We start from the raw sequence: 27,500 nt of genomic DNA, 5'->3' as shown, positions 1-27,500 counted from the left end.
TGCTGGAATGTGCAGAAAATAGGTTTAAATGTTAAACTAATTTCTTCCAGTCAGAGAATGTTGCAGATAATTTAATTTTTGCTTGATGCATAAAGTTAAAAGATTAAAACTAATAAAACAAGTTTTAAAAAGAGATTTTTCCATTTGATTACATTTTGTATGATGGATTATGCAGAAAAAGTAGAATTGGGCTGAAAGATCTATCACTTTATCACCTCTTCAGGTTGTAAATCGTGTTTTTAAAAAGTAACTAAGTAACTAAGTACCGTAATTGTCGGGCTATAAGCCGCTACTTTTTGCACAAGCTTTGAACCCTGCGGCTTTTAGTCAGGTGCGGCTTTTCTATGGATTGTCCATGATTTTTGTGATATCGTAAGACGATTTGTTTTGTTTGTTCCGCTGTTGTACGGCACTACATTGCCTGGCGGAAGGATCGGGGTTCAAGAGTGGTATGTTGGTCACATGTCCGTCCGCCAGGCAACGTAGTGCCGTACGAAGTAGCGCGAAAAACAAACTTCAAAGTAGCGCTACGCATTCAGCGGGAGGCGTGGATGACGAGCGGCGATAAACTTGCGAAAAGCAAGGTATGCCCAACTCCACCGGTGGATTCTGACAGCGTGGAAAAGTGCGAAAACATCCACGATCACCAACGGATTTTGAAGGGCTGGACTGCTGCATGATGGAGAGGAGGACACCGCCACGGCCCTTCTGAGGGTGTTCGACTCTGACACTGACAACGAGGATTTCTTTGGTTTTGAAAGTGACAACGAAGGAGAGAAGCGGAGAGTGGATGACGAAGCCATCCTGAGCCTGTTCGTTTCCGACATTGGAGAAGAGGACTTTGGTGGTTTTAGAGCGCAGGAAGAAGAGAAAGATGGTGAATGACTGACTTTTCTTCTTGTTACAGCCGTGTCACTGCACCTGAGCCTAAAAGGTAGTCCGAATCTATTTTTCTGGTGTGCTGTAGGTTACTGTTATGTACTACATGTGCAAATATGTACCCATAACTTGTTTTTCAAAATATTAATAAAAGGGGTGTGTCTCCAAACAGCCATCTCTTTCCTGACAATTCCCTTTGTGCATATTCTCTTACATATGATAAGTCAACATTGAAACACCTGCGGCTTTTGGTCAGGTGCGGCTAATGTATGTACAAAACAGGATTTTCCCCTGATTTTAGCTTGTGCGGCTAATATTCAGGTGCGCTTTGTAGTCCGGGAAATACGGTAATTAATTACTTTTGAAAATAAGTAATCAGTAAAGTAACGGGATTACTTTTTTGGGGAAGTAATCAGTAATTAGTTACTGATTACTTTTTTCAAGTAACTTGACCAACACTGGTGACACACATCTGCTTTGCTAACTTCTATTTCATCAGGTTGTTCATGTGGTTTTATTATTGTTTGTTTTTCAATGTCAGCTATTATTTCTGTTATTTATTTGATTTTTATGAAGCTAATGACTAGCTAAAAAAAAACATTTATTTTGAAAAGAACGTACCTGTACAGGAAGTCAGCGAGGCCGTTGATGCTGCACTGCGCCACTCTGGAGCCTAGACTTCTGTTGATGGAGGCCGAGCGCTCCAGATCGGCCTGCAACCTCTAAAACACAGATAAACATACAGACGGTACGGTTGTCACACACCTCAAACCTTTAAAAACAACTTTATTTGTCAGAAACAGCTTTCGTCGTTTACTCAACAAACATACTCGGGTGAATGGCAGACAGAAATGATTTGATTTGGTGACTGATGTGCACCTTTAAGCTACACCTGCTTCGGCCACTAGAGGGCAGCAGCTGCTTTCAGTGCAAATTTGAATGAAAGAGTGTGTGTGTGTGTGTGTGTGTGTGTGTGTGTGTGTGTGTGTGTGTGTGTGTGTGTGTGACAGAGAGAGAGATGAGGAAATGTTTGATGTTGACTTTGGCTGCAGTTGAAGGACAAACCCAGAAAACAATCAGCGTAAGAAATGCAGCGGAATAGACCTTTATGTAACACTTCACTCTGATTATATCCTGTATTTAAACAGACAGGAAACGCTTTTCACGGCGGTGCACAGACTCATTCATGGAGTGTGTGCAGTAGCCATAGTGACGAAGGTGCGTGCGGGGGCAGCAGGTTGGGGGTTACCTCTATGACCGTCTTGGCCAGAGTGATCTGGTACTCCTCGATCTGCAGCGTCTCCATCCATCTCTTCTCCTCGTCGTCCAGGACCTGACTCAGCTCTGTGGTCACTTTAGCCTGCGCAGGGAAGAACCGGGCAACAAATCACTGACAAAGCACTGACATCATGCTACTTTTTTAGAAGTGTGTACAAAACAGAGGTCCGTGCTCGGTCAGCCTGGTTATACGGGCCACTGTTAGTAAGGTAGGTGAGAATACGTGTCTCTCTCTCACCCGGACCGAGTTAAGACAGTCGAGCTCCAGCCTGTCCACGGTCTCTGACGGCAGCAGAGGACTGAGCTCAGAGTGGTTGAATGGACTTGTTATGCATACAGTCCCCAGAACATCCCTGAAACAAACACACACACACACAGACACACACACGTACACATGAGCAACCTAAGCAGCAAGCCTGAGTCCACACAGACTCATGTGTATCTAAACCTGATGCTCCATCACATCTGCAGCTTTTATGTCACTGTCTTTGGGTTTATTTCTCCTTGCAGGTCATTAATGATACTTTCAACACTGAATTTCAAGCAAACTTGAGGGACAAAACCAATCGAGGGTCACTCTGGTTTCAGGTTCGTCTGTTTGTCCTGTGTAAACGGTTCAAACCTGAAACATGTGCGTACCTGTTGTACATGTTGTGCAGCCAGTCCAGCAGGGAGTAGATGTCTGTGATCTGCAGCTGGTTGTCAGTGATGGTCTTCAGTCGCCGTGCAACCGCCTGGTGGTAGCTCTGTACGTACACCTGAGAGGTCAAAAGGTCAGACGTTAGAGTGCTTGGACTGTTACAGGCTGCAAACATCGATTCCATTAGGTCAGGATTTGTGTATTTGTGTCCAGGTGTTGACTCACCTGGAAGGGCTGGTACTCTTCAGGATAGATGGACACCGCGTTCCTCTTGGCAGCCCCCAGGTCTTCCACCACCCGGGTTCGGAGCCGGTCCAGGTACTTGTTCAGTTCTCCGGCTGTGAACTCGGTGGTCTGAGGCAGAGAGTCGTCAGCCGCCTCCTCCACCGCCTCCTTCCACCTCTGCTTCAGGCGGCGAGGCCTCGGGCCTCCTGGGGCAGCTCCCTCGCTGACTTCCCAGTCTTTGTCAACTTGCTCCTCCTGCTGCAGCACCTGTTAGAGCGAGAGCACTTTGACGTAACTCGAATATTCTCGTGTTCTTCATCAGTTGCCATGGCGACAGAAGAGTTCCCTCACCTGGACCACCAGACCCAGGTTGGGCCCGGCTGTCGGAGACTTCAGGGACTCCCTGACCACGGCCCACAGCTCCTTCTGCAGCTCCTCGTACAGCAGCTCCACATCCTTCGCCTTCCTCCGCCCGCCATCTTTGACGCTCGGGCTCGTCGCGTCCTCGGGCTGCATCGCGGCAGCTCGCTCGTTGCACTCCTGCTCCAGCTCCAGGATGTGGGTGTCAGCCAGGAGCAGGTCCCGCTTCTTCACCAGCTGCAGGATCTCCAGGACTGGAGGAGACAAAGGAACGTTAAGACGTCATCCATCCAAATGTCTTTGGGAGGATGTTTGGCATTTCTCCGTGAAGAAAACAGCATCCTCTACCTAATCACATGAGCCAAGGGGTGAAACCTTGGCTCATGTGATTAGGTAGAGGATCATCAGGGGGTCCTTTGTCCAGACGCTTTTCTTTCCAAGCTCCTTAGACTACGATGACCTGGATGACTGAGAACCTTCACAGACAGCTGTAACCCTTGTGGTGTCCTCGGACCAAAAATGGTCCCTAGGTGAATGTCAAACAAGCATACGGGAATCCTGAGGACATTAAACCGTCACCACAACAATGATTCAGTTCTGATGCATAGAAGAAGACGAGCCCCTCCGACGGTCATATTGGGGTAAGACCAAACTTTCACTCATCAAACTGGACCCTAACTCTGCGCAACAAAGAACAAATGCTCCAAACATTAATACACTTTATACGATTGACTGACGTGAAAGGGAAATTAGGTGAGGAGAGCAGAAGGCTTCGAGGTTCAGGCTGCGAACATGTTTGTTTCTCACTCTTTTATTGGCTGTAAAAATGTCTGCAGGAGTTTGCAAAATGCTCTGAGGTCAGCGTCTGCTGATGTCACTGAGGGAGGCTTCCCCTTCGACAGAGCTGCATCATGCTTATCCGCTCTGACAGGCGGAAAACGAGCGTGGAACGGCTGCTTGTCTGCGTCCATGCTTGATTGTCACTGATATAGTGTTTGTTCCAATATTCATAAATATTGCACATTTATTCTGTGATATAGACACAGTGCATTACAGTGGTCCTTAGTGAGCTCGCTGGCCTGTGAGAGCTGCCAGACAACGACTCGAAGCCTTCAGGATGACTTCAACCAAGACGTGAAGCTGCTGCTGCTGCTGGTCTGCGTTCACTGCTCGGCCCTGTCTCGCGGTTAATAATCATTTCTCAGCATAAACTCTTAAGACACGATTAGGTCAGAAACTAAAGTGTTTATCTCTGCTCTGATTGGTCACAGCCGGAAGGTGGAGCAAAAAATGTCCATCACAGAGGATACTGCATTACTGCATGTGTGATTACAGGGGAAATATGACTCAGTTATTCATCACACACACACAGCAGGACAGGAAACTCGGTCTTCTCCTGCATCAGTTGTTTCATCACAGGAGACGGCTTCTCCAGGGCCACTCTTTCAAAATAAAAGCCTTCTGTGTTTGTTTGTGTGTGGAGAAAGCGAGGAGGATGTGAGGCCCTTCAGATGTGCAGAGGAAGCGAGGATGACACACACACACACACACACACACACACACACACACACACACACACACACACACACACACAGTGAAAGCCCAGAGGAAGATCATCTCTATAAGCAGAACAATGTGAGTGGAACATCCCCACTTTGAACTTTTGTCTTTCGTTGTTTTTGGGTCGACGGTGGAATAAAGTTTGTAAAAACTGCAGCAGCGATGAGGTCAAAGGTCACAGGGAGGAGGGGGGGTTGCTTGTCAAATGTGTGTCTTTAACTTCAGGGAGACTGAAACATGAACTCTCTGAATACTTTTTGCACATTTAAGTTATAGATGAGGAAATAGTGGATTTCCTGCCTGACACACATACTGTGATCTGTGCACTGAGGAAACCACAGCACAGTATCCTTTACTGTAAACGTGCTCAGCTGCTGCGCGAAGGACCTTTTGTTTCTAGATGTCACAGATCTAGTTTAGACTTTTTAAAACACCCCACTCCCCGAGAGGAAAAGTCACAGCAGTGAACAATAGAGCAGAAATGGATCCACGTGCCTGCATTTCCCCATAAAATGTCCCGTCTACACTGAAACGTACAGTATGAGAATAAAAACGTCCTCATGATACAGAAACATCCCCAAAAAATGTCCCAACAACCAACTACAGTCCAAAACTTAGTGGGTCCTCATGTGAATGGATAATTAAGAATACACACACACACACACACACACACACACACACACACACACACACCATGCCCCCTCCTCTCAAACACAGCTCTCATTGTTCACTTTCAGACTTTAGAGGAAATCTTTCCCAGTTGGATGCACGAAGCCCCACCCCCCTCCACCCTCTTCCTCGCACCACCACGACCACCTCCATCACCGCTCGTGGTCCTAACCCGTTTAATCCACGTCACAGTGCACTTCACATCAGATGCTGGGGATGAATGGATCCCAGAGTCAAAGCTTCTTTACCACGTTTGGTTCAGACACGACTTCGACCAATCAAACATCTTCATTTCTCCCCACCTGTGTGATGTAATAAGGTGAGACAGGCAGAAAATGGAAAACTGAGTTTTTTGTTGTTTTTTTAAAGAAAGGCACAACTACTGGACACAACCATTCAATACCTGACAAAATGATGCTGCCATTGGTTAAAGTTATCGAACGCTGTCCTCCTATTGGTCCTCCCACTACTCTTGATACCAGCCTTACTGCCCACGGTCATTCGGGCCCTGAACGCCCCACAGCTGCTGGGGCTCCAGCCGTGAGCCCTGAATGTTAATTGTGTGAACGCTGTTGCCGATGTGTCCACATTAGTGATGCTGAACGCCAGACGCGGCACATATTTTAAGATGAAACATCTGCGTCTTTAGTTTCACTTTACACAGATGTGAAAACACGTCCAGCTCGCGGCTGCAGTTTGGCTGCTGGACGATGAAACCCGGTGAACCCCGCGGAGGCGAAACCGAAGCTGCTTTTATATGCGCCTGTGTCGTTTGGTATTTAATTAAGTGTACTCCTGTGCTTTTCATGTGTAGTGCTGCACGTCTGTCTGCATGAACAGTAGCAGTACTGTGTCTGTATATGTGGAGCGTAATCTGAGCTGCGTTTTCACATTTTTCTCCTGAGCTCAGTCGCAGATCTGCTCCGGCTTCATGCCCACGGTCACTGAAGACACGACTCAGCAGCTTCACAGTCAAACCGAAGAGAGTCGCGTTTCTCTCAGACGCAGAGCTGAGCATTCAGATCAGACCGCCTACTTCCTGCAGACGCAGGCCAAACCTTTCATGACAGCTCAGGAAACAACTGTTGTTTATTCAGACAAACTTTATTTGAATTCAAAAAGGTTGCTGCTAATAAATAAAACTCAGCAACAGTGTGAAGTCACTGTTGCTCAGTTCACTCTCTGTCTGAAATAAGCAGGTTTAGCTTCTCCCTCTTGGACATGACTGTCTTCTGATTTGCTGCCCCTCACACACACTGAACAGCAGGTGGGTGGGGCCTTTGCATCTGAGATGGCCATGCTAGAAACATCCTCCCTCTGTGAGCTCACAGAGATCCAAGAGTTGAAGGAATCGAGGGAAACTAAGTGCTTAGCAGCCTGTGCTTTGGGCTCACATACACTCACCTCAGTACCTTTATTCATGTTTGATATGAATATCCACCAGTGGAGATACATCCCAGGAAACAAGGAAAAGCTGAAGAGATCCAATTTGGACAAGTAAAGAAACAAAAATGGAAAAAGGAGAGAAGAAAATGGACTTTTGATCTATCGTCAGCCTCCGTGCAGATTTCCTGTGAAGTCTCTCAAGGTTTCCTGTTAAAAGTGTGTGTTTGCTGGCAGAGCAGTGAAGCCGCTGGTGTCAGATAAGCCGCCCACTGTGGCCACTGACAGGAAGTCCTCCAGCAGCTGATAGCTGGTCAGCAGGATGGTGCAGCCGCTGAAAAACCTCTAACTGTCCTGCACCAACCATGAACACATCATTCATGGTTGGCCACGACGCGTCTCGTGTCCTAATTTTAGATTTACTGCTTTACTTTCACGTTAGTCTTTTATTTTCTCGACTCATCAGTGATAAAAAGAGCCCAGCAGCGACTGCACTTCCTGAGGCGACTGCCACGCGTCCGACCGCAGAGCCCTGCAGAGGATTGTGCCGACCGCTGAGCGCGTCATTGGCTACACCTTGCGCTGCATTTGGAAAGCCACTAGCATCGTGGCTGCTTCACTGCTCCACTCTGTGGACTATTGTATTGATTTAGTCTCATTCCCATTCTTTTCTAAGCACATCTTACTCCTGTGTAGTTGTACTTTGATCCAGGAGGATTTCGTCCTACTCTACTCGGGTGTACATCGTTGGGATGACAATAAAACTCGGCTTAAATTTTACCCTAAAATATACATAATCTGACAGCAGCAAAGAGAACGGCAGTCAATGACGTCCCTGCGACGCTGCCAAATATCAAAGAAAAAGTCAAACTAATGAAACAAAACGTCCACCAATCAGAACCTCCGTATTTAAAAAAAACATGCTGAGTTTTACTCTCGTGTTCAAACGTGAAAGCTCGCCTCGTGAGCGTGAGCGGAGACACGGGAGCTTTTTAGTGTTTGTGGATCCAAACAGCTTCACACGTCCTTGCTTCACCTCTGAATGACACCTGAGCATCGAGTGTTTGGGGCTTTTAAGACCCATTAAAGTGGACTTCCTGTTTCATATTTCACCTTCTTCCTGAGGCCTGCAGCAACACGCCGACAATCGGCCGGCGGAGCCGCCGTGCAGCGGTAACATGAGCGTGCATTAATGAAGCACACACAGCAGTTTGTCAGGGGTAAATTCCATGAAGCGGGTCTTTCATCACTCTCCGTCACTTCCAAGAAGTCCTTCAAACTAAAAGGCTGTAATGAAGGCGCGTCACTCCCCTTTGTGAGGCCTCGAGGCTTTTACTGACCCCTCCTCCTTCTGCCAACTACTCGAACCCTTTGTGACCTTCGCTCCAATCACCGTTACTACGGTGACCGGACTGTTGGCGAAGAAACAAAGTGTGGTAAAATATATGTACAGTAAAGCGGACTGTAGCACCGTGTCGCTCTGTGTTCACTGAAGTCTGAAGCGATTCAAACTCGTTCAGCTTGAACTTTAAACTCCAGAGTTTCAGCTTCAGAAGGCGAACACGCTTCGACTTTCTCGAAGAACCAAACACAGACGGTCCTCGTCCACATGACCAGAAACATGCTGTAACCGTCCTGGAATGACAGAGAGGTCAGCCGACCTGCGCAGAGAAGAAGAAAACAAAAACCACAGCGCCCGTGACCTCGGTGTTTCTGTCAGGTTGACGTGACTGCAGCACAGCAGGCCGAACGTTTTATTTTACTGGGACAAAAGTTTCATGCTGGGACCTAAAAATGCTCAACTTGATCATTTCTTAATTTATATGAAACGTGTCGATCTGTGAGCCTTTGTTCTTATCTAACGAAGGCAGCCAGCGTTATATAATCACAGAGGGCCGGCGATCAGTGGCGTGCTGTTGCTCGGCGCCCTGTTCTGATGCATACCTGCTGTGCAGAGCAGCTGATGCACATCTGCCAGCTTTGCATGCTTAGATAAAAAGCCAGCACGCATGAAGACAACAAACCAAGAGGACCAGCGCCGAGACCCCAGCACGGCTCAGACTGCACCTGAACTCAGCACAGGAAATCATTAGGCAGCAGGTCAGCAGCGCTCTACTGTGTGCTTCCACTGGATCACACCTCAGAGAAATGCGGCACTTTCTGCTGCGCTGCATTCAAATGCTTTGGACGCGACAGCCAAGCACAGGCTGTGTGAAACTGTTTGCTCTTCCTCAGAAAGCAAACTCGTTTTGCTACTTTTGTGTTTTGCCGTGACGTTTTCAAATCAGTGCAACTGCACTTTTCTGATCAGGAGCAGAGCCTTCAGGTTTAAGAAAGCTCCCACAGATCCAGGCTGAGACTCTCGAGCTGCTCTGTGGCTCCTTTTTACTTGTGCAGGTGTTCAGTTTGCGTTTGTGCTCGTCCTGATTTGTTCGACTGTTGCTCTGCAGGTGTTTTATTGCTCGATGTTGATCGGCAGGTGTTTGCTGTCTGTTCAGACAGAAGCAAAGGTAAAGTCCTTCTTTCTCTCAGGCCAGCCTGACCCGGTGCAGCTCTGTCTGCGTTCTGTTTCACTGCCAAACAGGATTATAGGAGTCAGGACCATTTGTACTTTCAGAGACACACACGCTCAGCGGCAACCTGATCCGCTGATACGGTGGTTTAGCAGCATCTGAAAACAAGCCCGCACCTGAGCATCCAGAGCTCTCTGCTCACCTCAATCTGAGAAGCGACTGCAGGTTCTGCTTCTGTAGATGACCCAGTAAATTCATCCTCAGGTACCAAACAAACAGCACGAGCTGCCGATCAGCAGCTAAAGTCAAACACAGACATGTCTTCCTCCTCTTGCAGCAGATGGCCCCGCCCCTCCCTAAGCCTGGTTCTGCTGGAGGTTTCTTCCTGTCCCAAATCCCAGTGTCACAGGGTCAGCTTCCTGTTTCTTCAGAAAACTGTGTCTGGTGAAATATGTGTAACATAACTTTTGAAGCATAAGCAAATAAAACAATAAAAACTCCCTAACACTTCCTGTTAAAAGGGAGTTTTTCCTTCCCACTGTCGCCAAAGTGCTGCTCATAGGGGGTCATATGATTGTTGGGTTTCTCTGTATGTATTATTGTAGGGTCTAAATCACAATATAAAGCACTGTAGTTGTGATTTGGTGCTGTACAAATAAAACTGGACTGAAATTTCAGCCTCGAAATCCCAGAATTCCAGAGTCCAACACGTTTCATATCACTGCGACTCCTTCTGCCAAAAACATTCACTGATTTCTAAACTTCACGAACGAGAAAATAACTGACAGAATAACTGCTGATGAAAACAAACACAGTGCAGCAGAGAAGCCGTTTGACCATACAAACAAGGGTGTGGAGGAACTGAGAACACACACACACACACACACACACACACACACACACACACACACACACACACTCTTGAATCATTCATTACCAAATGGCAGCGTAAACAGGGTGTGATAAACAATAGACGCCCTTACAAAGTTCCCATGACCGGCCCAGTACTTATGACATTACACACACACATTCCAGTGTTACAGCATCTCAGCGTCACCCAGTTGGCCATGATATCACCTTCCTCACCGACCCTCTCCATCCATTGATTTTCAGCGTCCGTGTTTAAAATAGCCACAGGCTGCCGACATGCGCCGATCAGATCGGGCTGTGAACGGGACGATAACGCTGCTACTGAAAACGTCTGGAGACAGAATATCTGTGTCTTGTGTGCAGCTTGGAGTAAGTTGAAGGATTGACTGTGGCTGATGGTCTCACTGGAATCTGAAACCCCAGAAACAGCTGAGAACACAAACAGTTGTTCTTGGATGGGTGGACATGCCAACGCATCTGTAGTTTCCTTCCACCGGTACAATGTCCTGTCATAGTGGTGACACTGGAAAGTGTTTAGTCTAACAATAGAAGCTTTTAGCTGTGGAATCGACAGGAAGTGACATCTGAACCATGTCAAACCGTGTGACAAAAGTAATCTGATTATCTTGGGTCGATCTCATGTTGTCAGGACTTAAGCGTGGTATTTCTGATACCGTAAACTTAAACCTAATATAAGTTTTTATATTTGTAAAAAACTAGTTCGTGTCTCTGCCGTGCTGAGCCAGGACTTCTTACCCGACAGTGGCTCTCTGGGTTTAACCTCCTCCACCGGCACCGACTGGTCCTCGGGACCCTGGGACGACTGGTCAGTCATGGACTCCTTCTTCGTCTTCCCCAGGCCCACCATCCTCATGAAGGACACGCGGCGGCTGGTCGAGTCGCCCTCGCTCTCCGAACAGTTCAGCTCACCGTTGGCTAACGATTCCTTACGGGAGGGGTCACGATATTTTCCTGCAAACCTTTTGTGAAGACAAAAAGAGAAAGGTCAGAGACTGTCACGAGTCCAGCAACTACCCCCCACGGACCAAACTCCGCCACAGTTCCCACAGAGGTCTCTACCCGCTGACACTTTTACTTTACTAATCTCATAATTTTTGTTTGTATCTTGAACTTGGAACTTAAGAACTCGCCAAAACAGAAAGCTTATCGTTCCACCTCGTCCACATCAAGGCCTCTAATCCTCCTTCCCCTTGAGCCACGTTACACTGACAGATTTTTAATTCCTCTAACAGATCCCTGTAATCTCCTATCTAAACATTCACAAATGCCCTTCCAAGTTCTTATCTTCTATATTGAATGTCAGTGTGAATCCTTCATTTCAGCCCATTCATAATCTTTCATCGCCATTACTCTAATCCCACGTTTACCTGAGCAGACTTCCTTCAGAACTCCTCCTTCCTCTCTTCTTCTTCTGAGAAGGTGAAGGTGAGGGCGACCCTTGCAGCGACCCTTGTGGGGAGAGCGTGGCACTCTTTCCCGACATCCTCAGGTTCTTCCCCAGCTTCCCGAGGCTCTTCAGCGGGGACATGAACTTGAAGGAACCCTTCACCGAACCTCCTCCGCTTCCTTTTTTCCCCTCGTTGGCCTCGTTCTCATCCTCCTCATCCTCAAATGGGTTGCGGTCCCTCGGCACATCGCCGTCCAGCAGGGAGCTGCCGGGTGACCAGTGGTTGCCATGGCCCCCGTTACCATGGATACTGTCGTCATCATTGTCAAAGGGGTTATGATGGCGGGGTGTGATGTTGAGGCTCATCCTGCGGATGAATAGGGCGTTGTCTAGAGTCGGACCGCCTTTTAGGCGCACTGGGAGGTTTTTGAAGATGGGCATGATGGAGCTGGGGGAGGGGGGAGAGGGAGGGAGAGACCTGGTAAAAGAAGGAAGGGGGGAGGCGTCAAAGCTTCATGATGGTATTAAAACGCTATTGTGCAAAACCAGATTCAGCTACAAACATCGTCACAATTTTCATCATGTACAGGTCAGAAGTTAGAGGCCCAAACAGGAACCAGTTTGGCTCCAGAGCCCCTGCTGGTGGGCGAAGACCAGAGTCTGCTGTTTGTGTCTCACGTTCCTCGTCAGAAAAACCATCGCACAAATCCCGTTCTCACAGTTACTGACGTATAAGCTGCTAGAAACGGATCATTGCTGCTGATGCTCTGTAATTAAGAAAAACATCGTAACGCGCTTTGATTGATATCAGCGCAACAAGAAAAACACGTTTCCGCCCCGTCACTGCGTCGATTTTTTAATCACGATTAAACCTGTTTATTCATCAACTTGTTAGTTTTACTGGAAAATTACATTTGAGGTTCATCTTTTATTATTTATTATATTAGTTCTTTATCTTTACAATATGATAAGGATACTCACTATACTAATAAAATACTAATCAAGTTTGAGGCTGAAAATGAAAAAGTTCAGAAGATTTTATTTCGTTTCATCAGGATGAATAATCGCCCACGGGACACACCTGAAGGACACACCTGCTTTTTTGTAACTTTTTTAGTGTTTGAGCTCTGATAAGACTCCACCCTGACGTAGGCTGTCGGTTACACTCTGACAGCTGCTCTGATAACGCAGAGGTCACACTCACGGTGTTGTGATGGTCGGTGACCATGGCAACACATCCGCCTCCTACCCGAAGATGCCCGAGCTGTCAGTTTGACCTTGATGTGGAAGATTGGTTCGTGTGCATCATAAATATAATCACATGATAAAACAGCAATAATAACACAGTTAGTTTTAATGTGGACTCTGATGGTGGCCACACCCACACGGCTGAGGCGCAGGTTCCTTCTTTTTGGCTCAAACTCATCGCAGACTTTGAAAACCTGCATGAAACCGCGGGGAAGCCTCCGACAGACAACAGGAATAACCCCGTAAACAAGCAGGCAGCGTCGGATATATCAGGACTTTGCCTCTGGGGATAACAGCTGATATTTTGGGGCTTTCGATGCAGCCAGCGGGCATCCATGCCGAGACTTCCTCTTCCATGTGCCGGTATTTGTTTACAAATGCAGGAACATTTAGAAAAGGCTGAATATTTCATTTCCACCCGATGAGAAAAACTGTCAGGTCTTTACGCTGAGACGCGTTTCCAGAGCCGCCCAGTGTCGTGCTGATTTTCAGATTGCGGCTGTCAGAGAACAGAAGATAAATTGTTCTTCAAAGATAGCAGCTTTGATGACTTACAGGAGGACGAAGGTGCTCTGACGCACATCAGGACACACCTGACTATCACGGATGCTGCAGGTTCCTTTGAACCTCTTCAGGAACGTTTTCAGAACGCTCTAACAGAAATCGAGCTCTCCGATTGGCCGGCAGGGGTCTTCTGAAATAATGTCAGCAGTCTGAGGCGCCGGTAAGCCCGGCAGCAGAATGACAGCGAGCAGATCCTGTCGTAAAGCAGCTGGTGTCACATGTTCCCAAAACCATAAAGCCTGAAGACAAAGACTCATAAACTCTGCAAACATTAACAGGCAGCCGCTCGGTAATGATTCATGGGAAACCCTGTAATGATTAAATGTGCCCTCGACCAGCGCGGCACTCATTAATGTCCACTCTGTAAACTCCACCTGCGATTTTAACACGTCTGTGCTGAAAACTGAAGCAGACTTCCTTCAGACTGAAACATGGACACACACAGGACCTGAACTGGATTTGATCCCAGATTATCGGCCAACCTGGATGCAGTCTACGGGAAGCTGCATCCATAGACTGCATACAACAGTCCTAACATTCACACCACTTGATTTCTCCGTGTTTGACCACCCCCCAACCCCCGATCCGACGCTGGTCCCCCTGCCAACCCGCTCCTGGCGGTCTGGAGGCTGTACCCGGGCCCCGCCTCGTGGGCCCAGGAGTCCTCGCCTCTGCCTGTCACACTATCGTTGTCCTTTCCGCTCCTATTGTTTGTGTCCAGAAGCTTCCGCGATGCCCTGCGACCCTCTTGAAGAAAACAGGCTGTGTGTGAGCGCCACTGGGCTCCGCATGGGTTTCCTGAGCCTGCCGCCAGGGCTGCTGGGTATTTATGGAACCAACACCACTGAATCACTTCCCACTTCAGCCTGCTGGCTTTCTTCACTGTTTTCCTCACATGTGTGTGTGTGTGTGTGTGTGTGTGTGTGTGTGTGTGTGTGTGTGTGTGTGTGTGTGTGTGTGTGTGTGTGTGTGTGTGAGAGGGAGTCTATTTCTGGCAGCAGCAGCGTGTCCTGAGCTGGTGAGACTGGAAACCAACAACATGAACAACATCCGCTCCCAGTGCGCCCTCACAGTCCTGTTTCCATCACTTGGGAGGACACTGACTTTACTACACAGACAGACGTGCGTTCAGCGACAGAATCCACACAAAGATGCCGAGTGCACATCCTAATTCAGCTCTTTAACGTCTGTCTGTGGCCCAACTCAAACACAGAAATCAGCGATGGAAGGGAGAATCGAGCAGCGCGACTGGTTTTACTGGCTGGGCCCACATGAGATTGAAGCTTTGGAGCTCTGTTTGCGGTCTCTGAGTTAAGGCCACTGCTCACCTCCGTCATGCTGCTTCACCTGGTCTCACAGATGAAGCACGGCGTCTGACGCTTGTTTTTGTCTGTGCTGTTTTATTTTAGATCCTAAAAGTCTGTTAGGAGCAAAAACACCAGCCAATCAGACTACAGCTGAGTACAGATTAGATGTTCCACCTGTCATCCAAACGTCCATCCATCACATCCTCAGAGACACCTCGCTGCTCCACAGTGTCGTCACACACACGTGTGGACGAGTTCAACGCGGCGTTTAAGCATCACGTGGAGGCGAAGGAGTCGCGACCTTTTCAGTGTCACAAAACAGACAGGAAGCCAGGAAGAGGAGCAGATAACCAATCAGAGGGAGGCACAGACTTCAGCCCTGACCTTCAGCGGCTGATTAATGACTGTGTAGATAATCAGCTGATTAACGTCTGCTGGAGGAAACAGAACGTCCAAAAACAGGAATCATTTCATAAGAAGGGCCGGCAGCTGATCGCCTGCTTCCTGCCCACATTCATCATCGATTCATGTTTTTGAGCTCAAACTCTCGATGCCTGACTGGATGTCTGCGGCCCAAACACGAGAACGGACGAACAAATCTGTTCCCACTGCAGACGCAGAACAGTAACACGAGCTTTCTTACAGGGGGCGGCAGTTATTCGCCAAGTGACCAAATTCATGGGCTGCATCCTCCTGAGGCCGTCACAGCGACGAGATGACGGCTGCTTCAAATGCGTCCTTCATTTCCCCGAATTTGAAGGATGGGTCGGTGTGTCCTTCGTGGCCCGACCTATCCCAGAATTCATAGCGCGGCCCAGCCAAGTCCAGTTTCCAACGTTGGCGGCAGTTTTAAAATTACTCTTATTTAAAATTACTCTTATTTGTCTTTCTGGGTCACAAAATAAACTCTTAACACATTTGAAGGCGAGACAGTAGCTGTGTAAACATCAAATATCTGCAGATTTATCAGGACATCACATGTTTGCAAAAGTGCTTCGACGTTTTCGAAGACATCTGTTACCCACCCGCTCGATAGCTGACCGGGGTGAGAACACCGGACTCCCGGCTTCATCGTTTTCAAACCCACCGCCGTCTGTCACTACTCAGGTTAAACGTGATGTATACGTCACTCAGATAACTTAAAATGTTATTGTTTGGCTTTTTTCAGTGTTTGATTTGTTCCTGAGTGAATCTGTTTGGCTGAGATTAAAGTTATTTTTCACACAGCTGAATAAACGTCAAACAGAAAACCGATTGAACAGAAGTGAGAGACGGTCGAGAGTTTACTCCAGCGTCCTGTTATATTCAGATAGCAAGGAGCAGACGGCCGAGTTCATTCAACTCCACCCAGACAGCGGCTAGAACGTCCAATTTCACAACCTCCAGTCTTCTCGGCCTTGGGAGGATGAATTTGGACGCAGCTATTGATTGGATGCAGATGCCATCTTGACCCCTTCAATCGCAGCCCGTTTTGCTGCCATCCTGATGCACTGAAGACGCTTTGAAGACAGGAACTGACTGCAACCGCAGAGCTGGTCTCAGTCCTCAAAGCAACCATTTCAAAGGCAACAAGCTGACAGTTTCACTGAGCACGATCACAACTGCTGCTCTCAGTACTGTGACTGTAAAGCAGCCCAAACACGAGAAGCTACAGCTGACATCAGCAGGACGTTCACACCACAGACGATCGTTTGGGTCCAGATGGAGTCACAGCGGTCTCTGTTAGCTAACGCGAGCAGCTACAGTCGTGCAGTCTGCTCGGGGACGCTGCTCATTCATGTGTTTCATTTGTTTCTGTTCTGCAAAGGGACAAAAGGTGAACACACACACACAGTAATCCATGTTGTGTTTACACACAGTGAGCCTGTGAGCAGGCGGAGGTGGAATTTTACTGGGAATCTGCTGCTCAGTGACTGGAATGATAAGTGGCCAGTTTGATGCGGAAGCTTCTCGCCGTGTTTCTGGACGTCAGGCTGACGGCGTTCCCACAGAGCTGCAGCCGGTCAGCTGACACAGCGGGAGGAGTTCAGTGATGTGAGAGGAAGTCTGCACTTCAGCTGGACGGAAGAGAAAACCAGCTGTCGAGCCCAGCAGGTTGCTCTTACTGGGACACATGAATGAGGTCCAGTCACAGGCCAGTTCTCCTCTCGTTGTCGATGTCTCCCCAGCGGATCATCTGCCTCCCTCCATCCATCAACGCTCTCTGAGCTCGTCCCCTTCTCCTCCTGCCTGGCAGCTCCATCATATCCACCCTCCCTCCTCTGCACATGTGCAAACAATCTGAGCCTCTCGGACTCTGAGCTGCCCCTCTGATGGACTCATTCCTGGTGCTGTCCATGCCGCTCACTCCCAATAAACATCTGAACGTCTTCATCTCGGCCTCCACCTTCTCCATCACTATCCATCCCTGACACTCGTCTCCACCTACACCACCCTGCCTGCACTGTCCAAACCTCTGCTGCCTCGTTTCCTACATTAATGGTTCATACACAGCGACGCTGTAAACATAACTGCCAGCAGCTTCCTGTCAGCCGACATCGACCCCCGCGCTGCCATGCGTGTGACCGACGCGCCTTCTGCTGCAGGACTTTCAGTCCCAGCTGCACGTTCCTCTCTGCAGGGAGGACATTTTTCTGAACAGCTGCTTTCTCTCACAGATGATGCTGAGCTGACAGTTTTTCCTTAATGGGAGACAGATGCAGTGTGGGTAACCGTGACCTCATATCAGAGCAGTTATATTATGTGATGGTAATTCGATAATCGTCCCGAGCGGTGTCCTGGAGTTTCAGAGCGATCTGTGGAGCGCTGGCTTGTTTTTCTGTCCTCTGCCTGCAGGCTAACCTGTGCAGCCTGTTCTTATTATCGCTGCAGCTGCAGCTCAGAGTGCACGCCGGCCTCGCTGTGTCCCGACTGTTAAACAGCTTCCTGCTGAGGAGGGCAGCACGTGCGCGCAGGAAGAGGAACCGAATTCAGACAAATTCCATCGATTTATTTATTATTACTTTTGTGAGCTACATGATAATAACCCACCCGTACACACACGCAATCCTGGACTTTAAAACTGTGAAGTAATGACCGTGGCTCAGCCCCGCCCAGCCGGTCTGAGCTGGGTTTGACTTTGGAGCCATAAAGTTCTTTTTATCAGAGCAGCCCGGCTCAAAAACCCACACGATGGAATATTTACACCAGAGCCTGCTTCATGAAGCTGCTTCTACGTGTGGAGATGAAGGAAAAGGTGGAGACGAAATGTTGAAAAAGACGTCACAGTTCCCAAAACCTGTGTGTGCGAAAAGGTGGCTGTGGAGAGCTGACCGTGTAATGATGACTGTACTCAGCACAGCTTCATGTCCCACTCACAGCATGAAGGAAAAGTACTGCACACACACACAGACACACACACACACACACACACACACACACACACACAGAGACACACACACACACACACACACACACACACAGACACACACAGACACACACACACAGACACACACACACACACAGAGACACACACACACACACACACACACACACACAGACACACACAGACACACACAGACACACACACACAGACACACACACACACACAGAGACACACACACACACACACACACACACACACACACACACACAGAGACACACACACACACACACACACACACACACAGACACACACAGACACACACACACACACACACAGACACACACACACAGACACACACACACACACAGAGACACACACACACACACACACACACACACAGACACACACAGACACACACACACACACACAGACACACACACACACACACACACACAGACACACACAGACACACACACACAGACACACACACACACACAGACACAGACACACACACACACACACACACACACACACACAGACACACACACACACACACACACAGACACACACACACACACACACACACACACACAGACACACACACACACACACACACACACAGACAGGTAACAATGGTTTAAAAAGGCTTTTTCAAGCCTTTCATTCACCAAACTAAACGGAGCAGGATGCTAAAAACATGCATCAGCGATGTTACGGTTGCAGCTTCTGACTAAAAGCAGGATGCAGCAGCCCGATGGAGGGTCTGGAGGCAGACCTGAGCATATTTGGATGAGCAGGTGGAGCGTCGAGTTGTTTTTATCGCACATAAAGTAGCGGCGAGTCGCGCGTCTCTGCAAACGAGTGCAGTTTGTAACGTTTCTGTCTGCTTGGTTTCAAAGAACTCAAACTCTAAAACAGAGCAGTTAATAAAGGGATTGGTGTCAGTGTGACCACAGCTGGTCATTAATGCAAAGTAAGAGCAAGAACTGAACCAAATCACTAGTAACTCACTAAGGTAGCGGCTAAAGCGCCTCCAGCTGTCCAGATGTTCTGTCACCAAACTGATGCTCAGACTTCAACTAATGTTTTTTTAAATCCACCATCCATGATTAATGTACTAGTCCTATCGCTCTTATTTTGAAAGCTTGGACCTTCCTGTGTTGTGCTTCTCATCTCACTCACAGCTGCTTTTCAAACGTTTTCATTTTTTTTGTTCTTTTACATCTGGAAAGCAGCTTTTTATTTTGCTGCTGCACCAAACTGAGAAGGTTTCCAGGACGACAGCTGGTCAGAGCTCGAAGCTGTAATAAACGCAGAAATCTCTGATCCTCTGGACAGCTGCTGGAGGCTGAATGAAAACTCTGAGATGAATGTGAGTGTGTTGGCCAAATCTTCTGAAAGGTGGAAGATTTTGTCATGCCAGACTGAATCTGACACCTGAGACACCTGAGCCCACATCATCAGCACTTTTATCTACAGATGGCTGTTGTGCAACCTGTGTGAGAGATCTGAGTTCAGATCAGGATCAGCTCTGTCATGTTTAACAGGGTCACGGATCCACAGAAAACGACATCTAAAAGCTGGAAAACTGTAGAGAAGCTTTGAACTGGATACTTATTCGTGTTTACTTCCTGTTTTGGTTTGACCTTCGTGTCTTCTAGAAGTCACAGTCTTAAATCTGAATCCCTGTTAATATTTGTTTCTTTTATATGTTTTTAATCAGCTCGTGGCGATAAAGCACGAATCAGCTTTTATGGCTGCGCTCCGGCGAATCAGATCGAAGCAGAAAGTCTCAAACTCTGGTTTTACTTTGGCAATCACCCCCTCCCTCCCCCCCAACATCATGTTACCCAACAGCCTGCGTGGAGCCAAATCCATCATCCTTTAACTCAGTTTCCCAGACGTTTTTTTTCCGGCTCGTGTGCAGACTTGATGCTGCGGGAGCTGCGCTGATTGGACCGCTCAGGTTTAAGTTTATTAAGGTCAAAGTTGAATGAGCGCTCAGCGAAGGTGTGCCTGTGCTGCTGATGACCAATAAAACGTCCACGGGCCAGCATCTAACCCGTCAGTCTGTTTGCACATGCCTGAATTCCCATAGTTCTGGTTTATGGTCACAGCTCACTGTGTCCTCATGAGTCAACAGCTGAAGGGTTAGCACTCAGCTGGATCAGTGGGGTGAAAGCTACGCTCTGATTGGTTGTTATGTCGTTAGACGACAGCACTTCCTCTTAAAGCACTTATTTGTTTAATTGTTACGGGTCAGGTGAAGGACGGTCAGCAGGTAACGCTGAGCTGCTTCCACGTTTGAAACTTTGTGGACTTTTTAAACCAGCTCCAACCTTAGCTAAATATCCAGGTCCGAACCACAATGTACGTATTAACAGGTAGCAGCAGGAGTGGGTTAGCAGCTGGTTACCATTACATGGTCTGGTTATCTGGTTAACCACCAACTGCTTCAGTTCATCCAGACGAACGTCCACAGGTAACAGCAAACGCCTTTTAAAGCACACGATCAAACCTCCTGACAGCAAAACAACCAATCACAGCAACAGCCAGTTAAAAGCATGAATGTAGGCTAATGTCCTGAAACTGAACAGCTCCGAATCAGAAATAATCACCATCAAAATCCATCACAGGGTCCCTGTATCCTTCTCTCACGCCCACCTGCAGAAACACTCGCTTAACCAGCAGCCTCCTCACTGGGAGGCAACCAGCTCGAGATCCTTTGCTGGTGGAGCAAGAGTGTTGCGGTTTCCTCGGATGTTTCTCGCCCTGATCCCTCGTTACCGAGGTCCTCGAATACTGTTCCAACAGCCGGAGCTGCAGGTGACCTTTCCGCCTTGCGAGACGGACGTTAGGGTGAAAAACACTCACTGGTCTGAGCCTGAGAACCAGAACCCACCCAAGCTGACCTGACACTGAACACAACCGTCACAATGCCATCAGACGTGCTGCAGTATCAGTGGAAACAAATCTGCACATCTGCCTGCACAGAGCAGATGAGGAGGACAGGAAGCCAGACACATAATGAATTTTCAAAATAAAAGAACCTTGTTTTCAAAGATGTGCAAAAGATGGAACACAGGTATGTGTTCCTGCGCCCTCCTCCACCTGCACTCCAGCTGTCTGAGTCACATTTAAAAGAAATACCTGGAAAGGAAGCGTATTAAGTTCCATATCTGCCTGTTGGGTTAATGAATAATCACGTCAAATAATGGACGTTGCAATACCGACCAAATCACTGTGATTAGGCTGTTTGCCACAACTGAGCAGCTTTAATATACGCGGCGATAAACTTTATCAGACGTCCGGAGAGCTGGCGCGCTTTCAGGCTTGGTCTTCACGTTTTTTATTACTTTGTTTTACTCGATGTTTGGCTGTGAGCAAAAAACTACTCGGTTAAGATCGCAGCTTGGAGTCATCAGCAGGCTATCAGCAGTTTGGATGCCCGACAGTAGGGAGGTCAAAGGTCAAAACAGTTCCTCTGCAGGGCAGAAGGGCTCGCACAGAAACTGAAGTTCATAGATCTGTCATATCTGCTTTGTTTTTGCACATGGCTCAACAGGAAGTTAAAATGTGACAGTCAGCAGCGGGGGAGGAGCGTCCATGTTTCCATCACAGTGGACAGTTTCTTAATGCTTCATTAAAAGCCTGCAGCGTTTCAGCCTCTGAAACAACTGAGCTGAATAAAGATGAGGAGGAGGAGGAGGAGGAGGAGGGAGGTGAAGCAACGATAAAAGAAAGGTGTGAAGGACAAATAAAGACAAAGCCTGGACTTTGATCAGTCTGCATTCTTCTGTTTGTTTGCAGCACTAATGGGAAAAAGCAGGAACGTGCTGCGTTCACTGACTTCTGAGTTTGCGGGGCTTCAGCCTGTATCCTCTGACACTGCTGGGCTCTGTCGTCATGGTGACGCCGTGTGATCACGCTGCTCTGTACCTGTCGCTGTTTGACTTCACCTTGTTTGTACTGAAAATAAACGCTGTTGCAGGTTTAAACAGAGTCCTCTGTAATCAGCACAGATGCAAATCTTTGTTCAGCAGGGTCGGTGTAACTGCTCTAAACACTAACTTCTCCACAGGCGTCACCGAGAGGGGCAACCCCTGATATGGTCATCCGTGGGCACACCTGCAGGAGAGAGTCAATAAGAAGCTGGCTTCAAAGGACCCGTGGTTGTAGTGGGAGGGGCTAAAACTAAAACAGGTGGTTTCGGACAAAGGTTAAGAAATAGAAGGATTATTCTGAACTCTGAATCATGCAAAGCTGCTCTAAAGAAATCAAAGAATTTTTAAAAACACATGTAAGGAGGAGCAGAAGCCTCAGGCCAATCAGAGAGCAGCACGAAAAAGTCCCCCAGTGAGCTGTACAACACCCACGAGACATCAGGAGGCTCACGTGGACCTGTGATCTGCAGCAATCTTTCACCTGCACTCAGTTAATCAGTGACGTTTCCTGCCACGGTCACACCTGCTACCTCAGACTGTGGACTGCAGCTTCAGGACTCAGAGGGAGCTGTAGTGCAGCAGAAACACCTCTGACCTCAGCTGACCTCTAAAGAAGCAGACTCACAAGCTGCCAGGAACCGTCAATAATGGGCCGCACGTACATTTACTGCAAATACCCACAAATCCAGTTTCAGCTAAAAGTCTTTGCTTTTCACTTTTACGGCTGCCAAGTACAAAGTGTCACTTCCTGTCTTTTCTAATATCACTGATCCGAATAAATTAAATCCAATCTTCACTTTAAATTCAGTCATGTTTAGTTTCTGCTCAAAACCCCGAAAACTTTCACTTCTCTGCATCTGAAATCATTCTAACAGATAATAAACTCTCCGTGTCCGCTGCTCCATCAGCGGGTGTTCGTTACTCACAGCGCGGGGACATGGTGGCGGAGCGGCGGGTCACACTGTCACCAGGAGCCGGGCTGAGGCGTCCAGGAGCCGGACACCGGGCGAAGAGACAGCGCAGAAAAGCTCGACTCACTCTGAGGAGAAAGCTGCGGCTCTGGGACTGAAGACGCACAGAGGAGGAGGGGGTGCTGCCTTCAGGCACGGCCGGAAATTTCGCAATCGCAACGGGAGCTGCGCAGTGATAGGTCAGAGACCGCTGACGCTTTATCGCTGTGATAACATCATATATGACGTGTGTCACACACACAAGTCTAATGAATCCATGAAAACAAACTGACTTTGTTATTATAATTGCTGTTGTTATGATGATGATGAAGATGATGATGGTCGGGTGCTGCGGGTCATAAACACTGTGCTGACGTCACAGTTGGCACACAAACCAACACTGTTCATTTCAGCGATCAGACTCGCCGGTGACTCGGCGGCGTCCCGCTGATGTGCGACCATCAGCACTTTCATCCCGCTCACCGCAGGCTCAACAACAGCGTAACAAAGAGGCCAAGAATGCAGCACGGGGGGGGTGGGGGGGTTACAGGAACTCTGAATATTTAGTCCGAAATACTGAATAATTGTATTAAACTGGAGTTTTGAAGCACGTATGCAGCCCTGGTCCTGTTTATTATGTGACAAGATAAAACTATAAGAATTTAAACATGATCTCAGGATTGTTTTACAAAGTGGAAAAAAACATTTAGACCTGATTTAAACAAACTGTTCACATCTGTAACTAAAGTAAATATATGGCATTACTGTATCAGAATTTCTGATTTATTAAAGTGCAAATCTCTTTAATTCAGCATTTTCTAATTATTTTAATGACTTATTGTTCAGTAGCTCGGTCTATAATAATGTAATTGTTTTGCCAAATAATAAGCAACAAAAGCTCCACGAGGTGCAGTGATTATACTCGGGACATGCAGGAAACGCTGTAAGTATAACATGGAAATACTAAATGAGGTACAAGTACATTAAACCTGAGCAAAGTACTCCTGCAGGTCCTATCCTCGCTCTCATCCTGTGGTATCACCATTCAGTGGGGGCGGTGCCACCCCCTGCCCCCCTCCTATCCGCGCCCCTGTGGCTGAGGAGAACTGTCGATACCTTTTAAATTCATGCTGGAACTTTTGTTTTTTGTCAGATGTGATGTTTTTCCCCCTGGCCCTCCGTAGATTTGTATTTTGTGTTCCTGATCTGGTGGATTTGTTGCCCCAAACACATTAATCACCGGTTTGCTCCGTGTGTGCTGCTGCGTTTCTCTCCCGTGTTTGTTTTGGGGCATTGGAGACTTTTCGCAGCAGCAGAGACAGACGGGAAGCACCAGAGAGTCCTCGGACTCAGCACAGCGGGCTGAAATCACCTTCACCTCAGGACCGACACACAGAGCGATCCGCTCGAGGCCACTCCCCCCTCAGGTCTGCCTAAAGTCACACTCTGACTTTCACTCTCAAAGTCACGCTGCCTCCTCACAGAAAACGGTCACTTTTCATTCAGCAGCAACAAAATCACACTGTGCGTGTGTGTGTGTGCGCGCGCGCGCGCGCGCGTGTGTGCGCGTGCGTGCGTGTGTGTGTGCGTGTGCGTGCGTGTGCGTGTACACTGTTCATCAGTTGCTTCAGTAAAGCACGGATATGTGATCAGTTCCTGTCCTGCTGCAGATGAAAGCTGCTGATGAGACTCTCACGCGCTTGGAAAAGATGCTTTGAGGTTGTAGCTCCTGAACTCTGAAACCGCCGCCCTCAGCCAATCAGGTCGGCTCTGGTTTGTTTTAAACGTTAGCTTGTCTTGATTTTTAGGCCATGATTGGCCACAGCTGAAGCATGAACGTAAGACTGTGCGTCTGCTGGAACACACTGATCTTTAATACATGTGAAGCATGTTGTGACAGTCTTATTAGTCTCATTAGTGCAACTGCTGTTTGTACTTTCTCACCTCATACTAGCAGGAAAACCTTTGACTGTTTACTCCACAAACCCCCCTTCAGGTTTTAGCTTTGTGTCTAAATCTGTGTGTCTGGTGCAGTTTTATCAGGATATTTGTTAAATAAATGACTGAGAGCAGTCTCCCCCCACGCCTCCAGTCTGACAGGGACACCACCAGCTCCACTGTGCAGCTTACAGATCAGGTCAACCTCAGCTGCTGGAACAGCACAGCGAGTATATACGCATGAGCACAGGTGGAGAGAAACACCAACACTCAGCTTTTCATGTCTAATTCAACAGCATACACACTCACTTCCTGTCTTACTCTTTCTTTGTTGGACTTTTCCTTTGTTCTTTCTGTTTTTCACTAAACCAAGAACGCGAGAGCTAAAGTTAGACCTCAAGGGAAAGTCTGAAGTCTGCAGGAAGCAAATGGAAGTCAGTGTAATGTCCTCTGAAGTGTGTGTGTGTACGTGTTTAGACATCTTTGTGAGGACCAGAAATTGACATGCTACTATACTTGTGGGGACCAAAAGTCACTTATGAGGACAAAGTGTCCGTCCCCACGAGTTTGAAGGTAATGTTTGAGGCTCAAGGTGTGGCTTAGTGTCAGGGTTACAGTTAGGTTATGGTTATGGTGAGCATGTAGGGGAAGCACTATGTCGATGAGAGGTCCCCGCTAATATATGAAAACGAGTGTGTGTGTGTTACATTCCTGGCTGGGAGTCATCCATCAGCTGGTAAACACCTCACAAAAGAGGTCTCACAGTACTCATTAACTGCTTTCAACACAAGTCAAAGCAAACACACACACACACTGACCCCGGTGACCTTGCCCTCACTCACAGATGACCTTTCACCGCAGTCTCCATGATTTCCTCACTTCTGATCAACACATTCTGGATCAATCGTTCCTCTTTTTCCCCTTGTTTCATTTTCCTGAAACGACTCGCTCCAGCAAAGAAGCTCAGTTTTCCGAGGCACCTGGAACGCATCACGGGAGGAGAAAGTCCGCGTGTTTTATGAGGTGATAACGGTTTGGGTTAAACGTTGTTTCACACCCAGCTGACGTCGACAAGCCGCACAAATGTGGAATAAATAATTATAAACAGAACAAGAACGTGGCTCCAGTTTTCGGCCAAATGCACCGGATTCATCTGACCTGGGATCAGTTTTGAAGGAGCATTGGTCCAGAGGAGATGAGGCTGTTTCTCCATCGTGGTCACATGTGGCTTCTTCTCTGCATGATGGAGCTGTAACCTCCACGCTGGTTTCTGGAAGTGTTCCTGAGCGTGTGCAGTTATCCTCCTGGATCCTTTAATGATGATGACATGTGCTGTCAATGATCAATCACAGATGTTCACAGATGTTTGAGGGTCGATGAATACCCGATTAACCTCCTTAGTGCTTCTTTTTGGTAACTCTTACGTCTCCGACCTTTAAAACTGTGTGAGTCCTTTATCTGATCAAACTGCAGCTCAGCCTCAGTCCTTCTCTCTGATCTCAGATCAGCTGGCTGCTCTGTGATGACCTCCACAGCGTCGTGGAAGAATCGCAGACACGGCGAGGGGGAGGAGCTCCATCAGGGGAGTGGGAACTTAAATCTGAGCAGAGAGCGAGGATCACCCATCCCACCGTGAGGAGGAGCACGGGGTGGTCAGCACTGCTGCCACTAGAAGGTTGTGGGTTTGAATCCACTGGCTGGCTGGGTTCTCCTGTGGCTTCCTCCCACAGTCATGCGTGGGCTTGGGCTAACGGGCTGTGGGTGTGGGTGTGAGTGGTTGTCTGTCTCTCTGTGTTAGCCCTGAGAGTCACCTGTCCCCCCCACCACCCTGAATCAGCTGCAGATAAGAACCTGGCTGAGATGGTTCATGTTTGTGTTAAATGTCATACGTGAGTGTTGATCATCTTCACTGTGGACGAATCTTTGGATGCAAGTTTCATGAGAGAAAATCCCAGAGACAAAGAGCTCGATGACTCAAACAGATACGTCTCAGCTTGTTCCAGATCTGCGCCGGACTCTCCAAAATTTCACACCAGCGTTGTGAAACGGTCGATGTGAAGGGAAAGCTGCGCAGCCGAGTCAGCAGCTGCAGATTTAATAAAAGAGCTGGTTTCAGGTCAGTGGGGCACAAAGAGAGAAGTCCGTACAGTCAGTGTGGTTTTGTTTTTGCTGCTGCTGTTTCTTCCAGTTTCACCGGCCAAGGAGTCGAGAATCGAAACTCTTCCACAAAAATGGCAACGATTTCACAAGCCCAGTGTCAGCGTGTGCTGCTGTGACCTTCAGGTGTTTAATGCAGCTTAGATCTGAACGGTAAATCAGCCAAAACAAGTCACGTCACATCAGCATTGGGCTACTTTTAAGAACCAGACAATCAGCAGACTCGTTCACAGAGAACGTTCC

General features: G+C 47.9%; 1 protein-coding gene across 1 annotated transcript in view; it reads right to left on the bottom strand.

Moving 5' to 3' along the window:
- Positions 1-27,500, bottom strand: part of exoc3l2b (exocyst complex component 3-like 2b) — a 37,346-nt gene that overhangs the window by 6,865 nt on the left and 2,981 nt on the right. Inside the window, exons 2-9 of the mRNA XM_085370617.1 lie at positions 11,766-12,263; positions 11,134-11,357; positions 3,374-3,636; positions 3,023-3,289; positions 2,797-2,915; positions 2,396-2,510; positions 2,129-2,239; positions 1,501-1,601 (exon numbers count right to left, since the gene is read on the bottom strand). Of these exons, the coding sequence (XP_085226743.1) occupies positions 1,501-1,601; positions 2,129-2,239; positions 2,396-2,510; positions 2,797-2,915; positions 3,023-3,289; positions 3,374-3,636; positions 11,134-11,357; positions 11,766-12,226 (1,661 nt within the window). The 5' untranslated portion in view covers positions 12,227-12,263. The remainder of the gene's footprint in view (positions 1-1,500; positions 1,602-2,128; positions 2,240-2,395; positions 2,511-2,796; positions 2,916-3,022; positions 3,290-3,373; positions 3,637-11,133; positions 11,358-11,765; positions 12,264-27,500) is intronic.

This window comes from Diplotaxodon limnothrissa, linkage group LG14 (assembly GCF_057381915.1).
Source record: "Diplotaxodon limnothrissa isolate DT_005_m linkage group LG14, D_limnothrissa_male_GT1.1, whole genome shotgun sequence".
In the NCBI taxonomy this organism is placed as follows: Eukaryota; Metazoa; Chordata; class Actinopteri; order Cichliformes; family Cichlidae; genus Diplotaxodon; species Diplotaxodon limnothrissa.
Note: the sequence above shows the minus strand (reverse complement) of the source record. Positions and strands in the feature narration are given on the sequence as shown.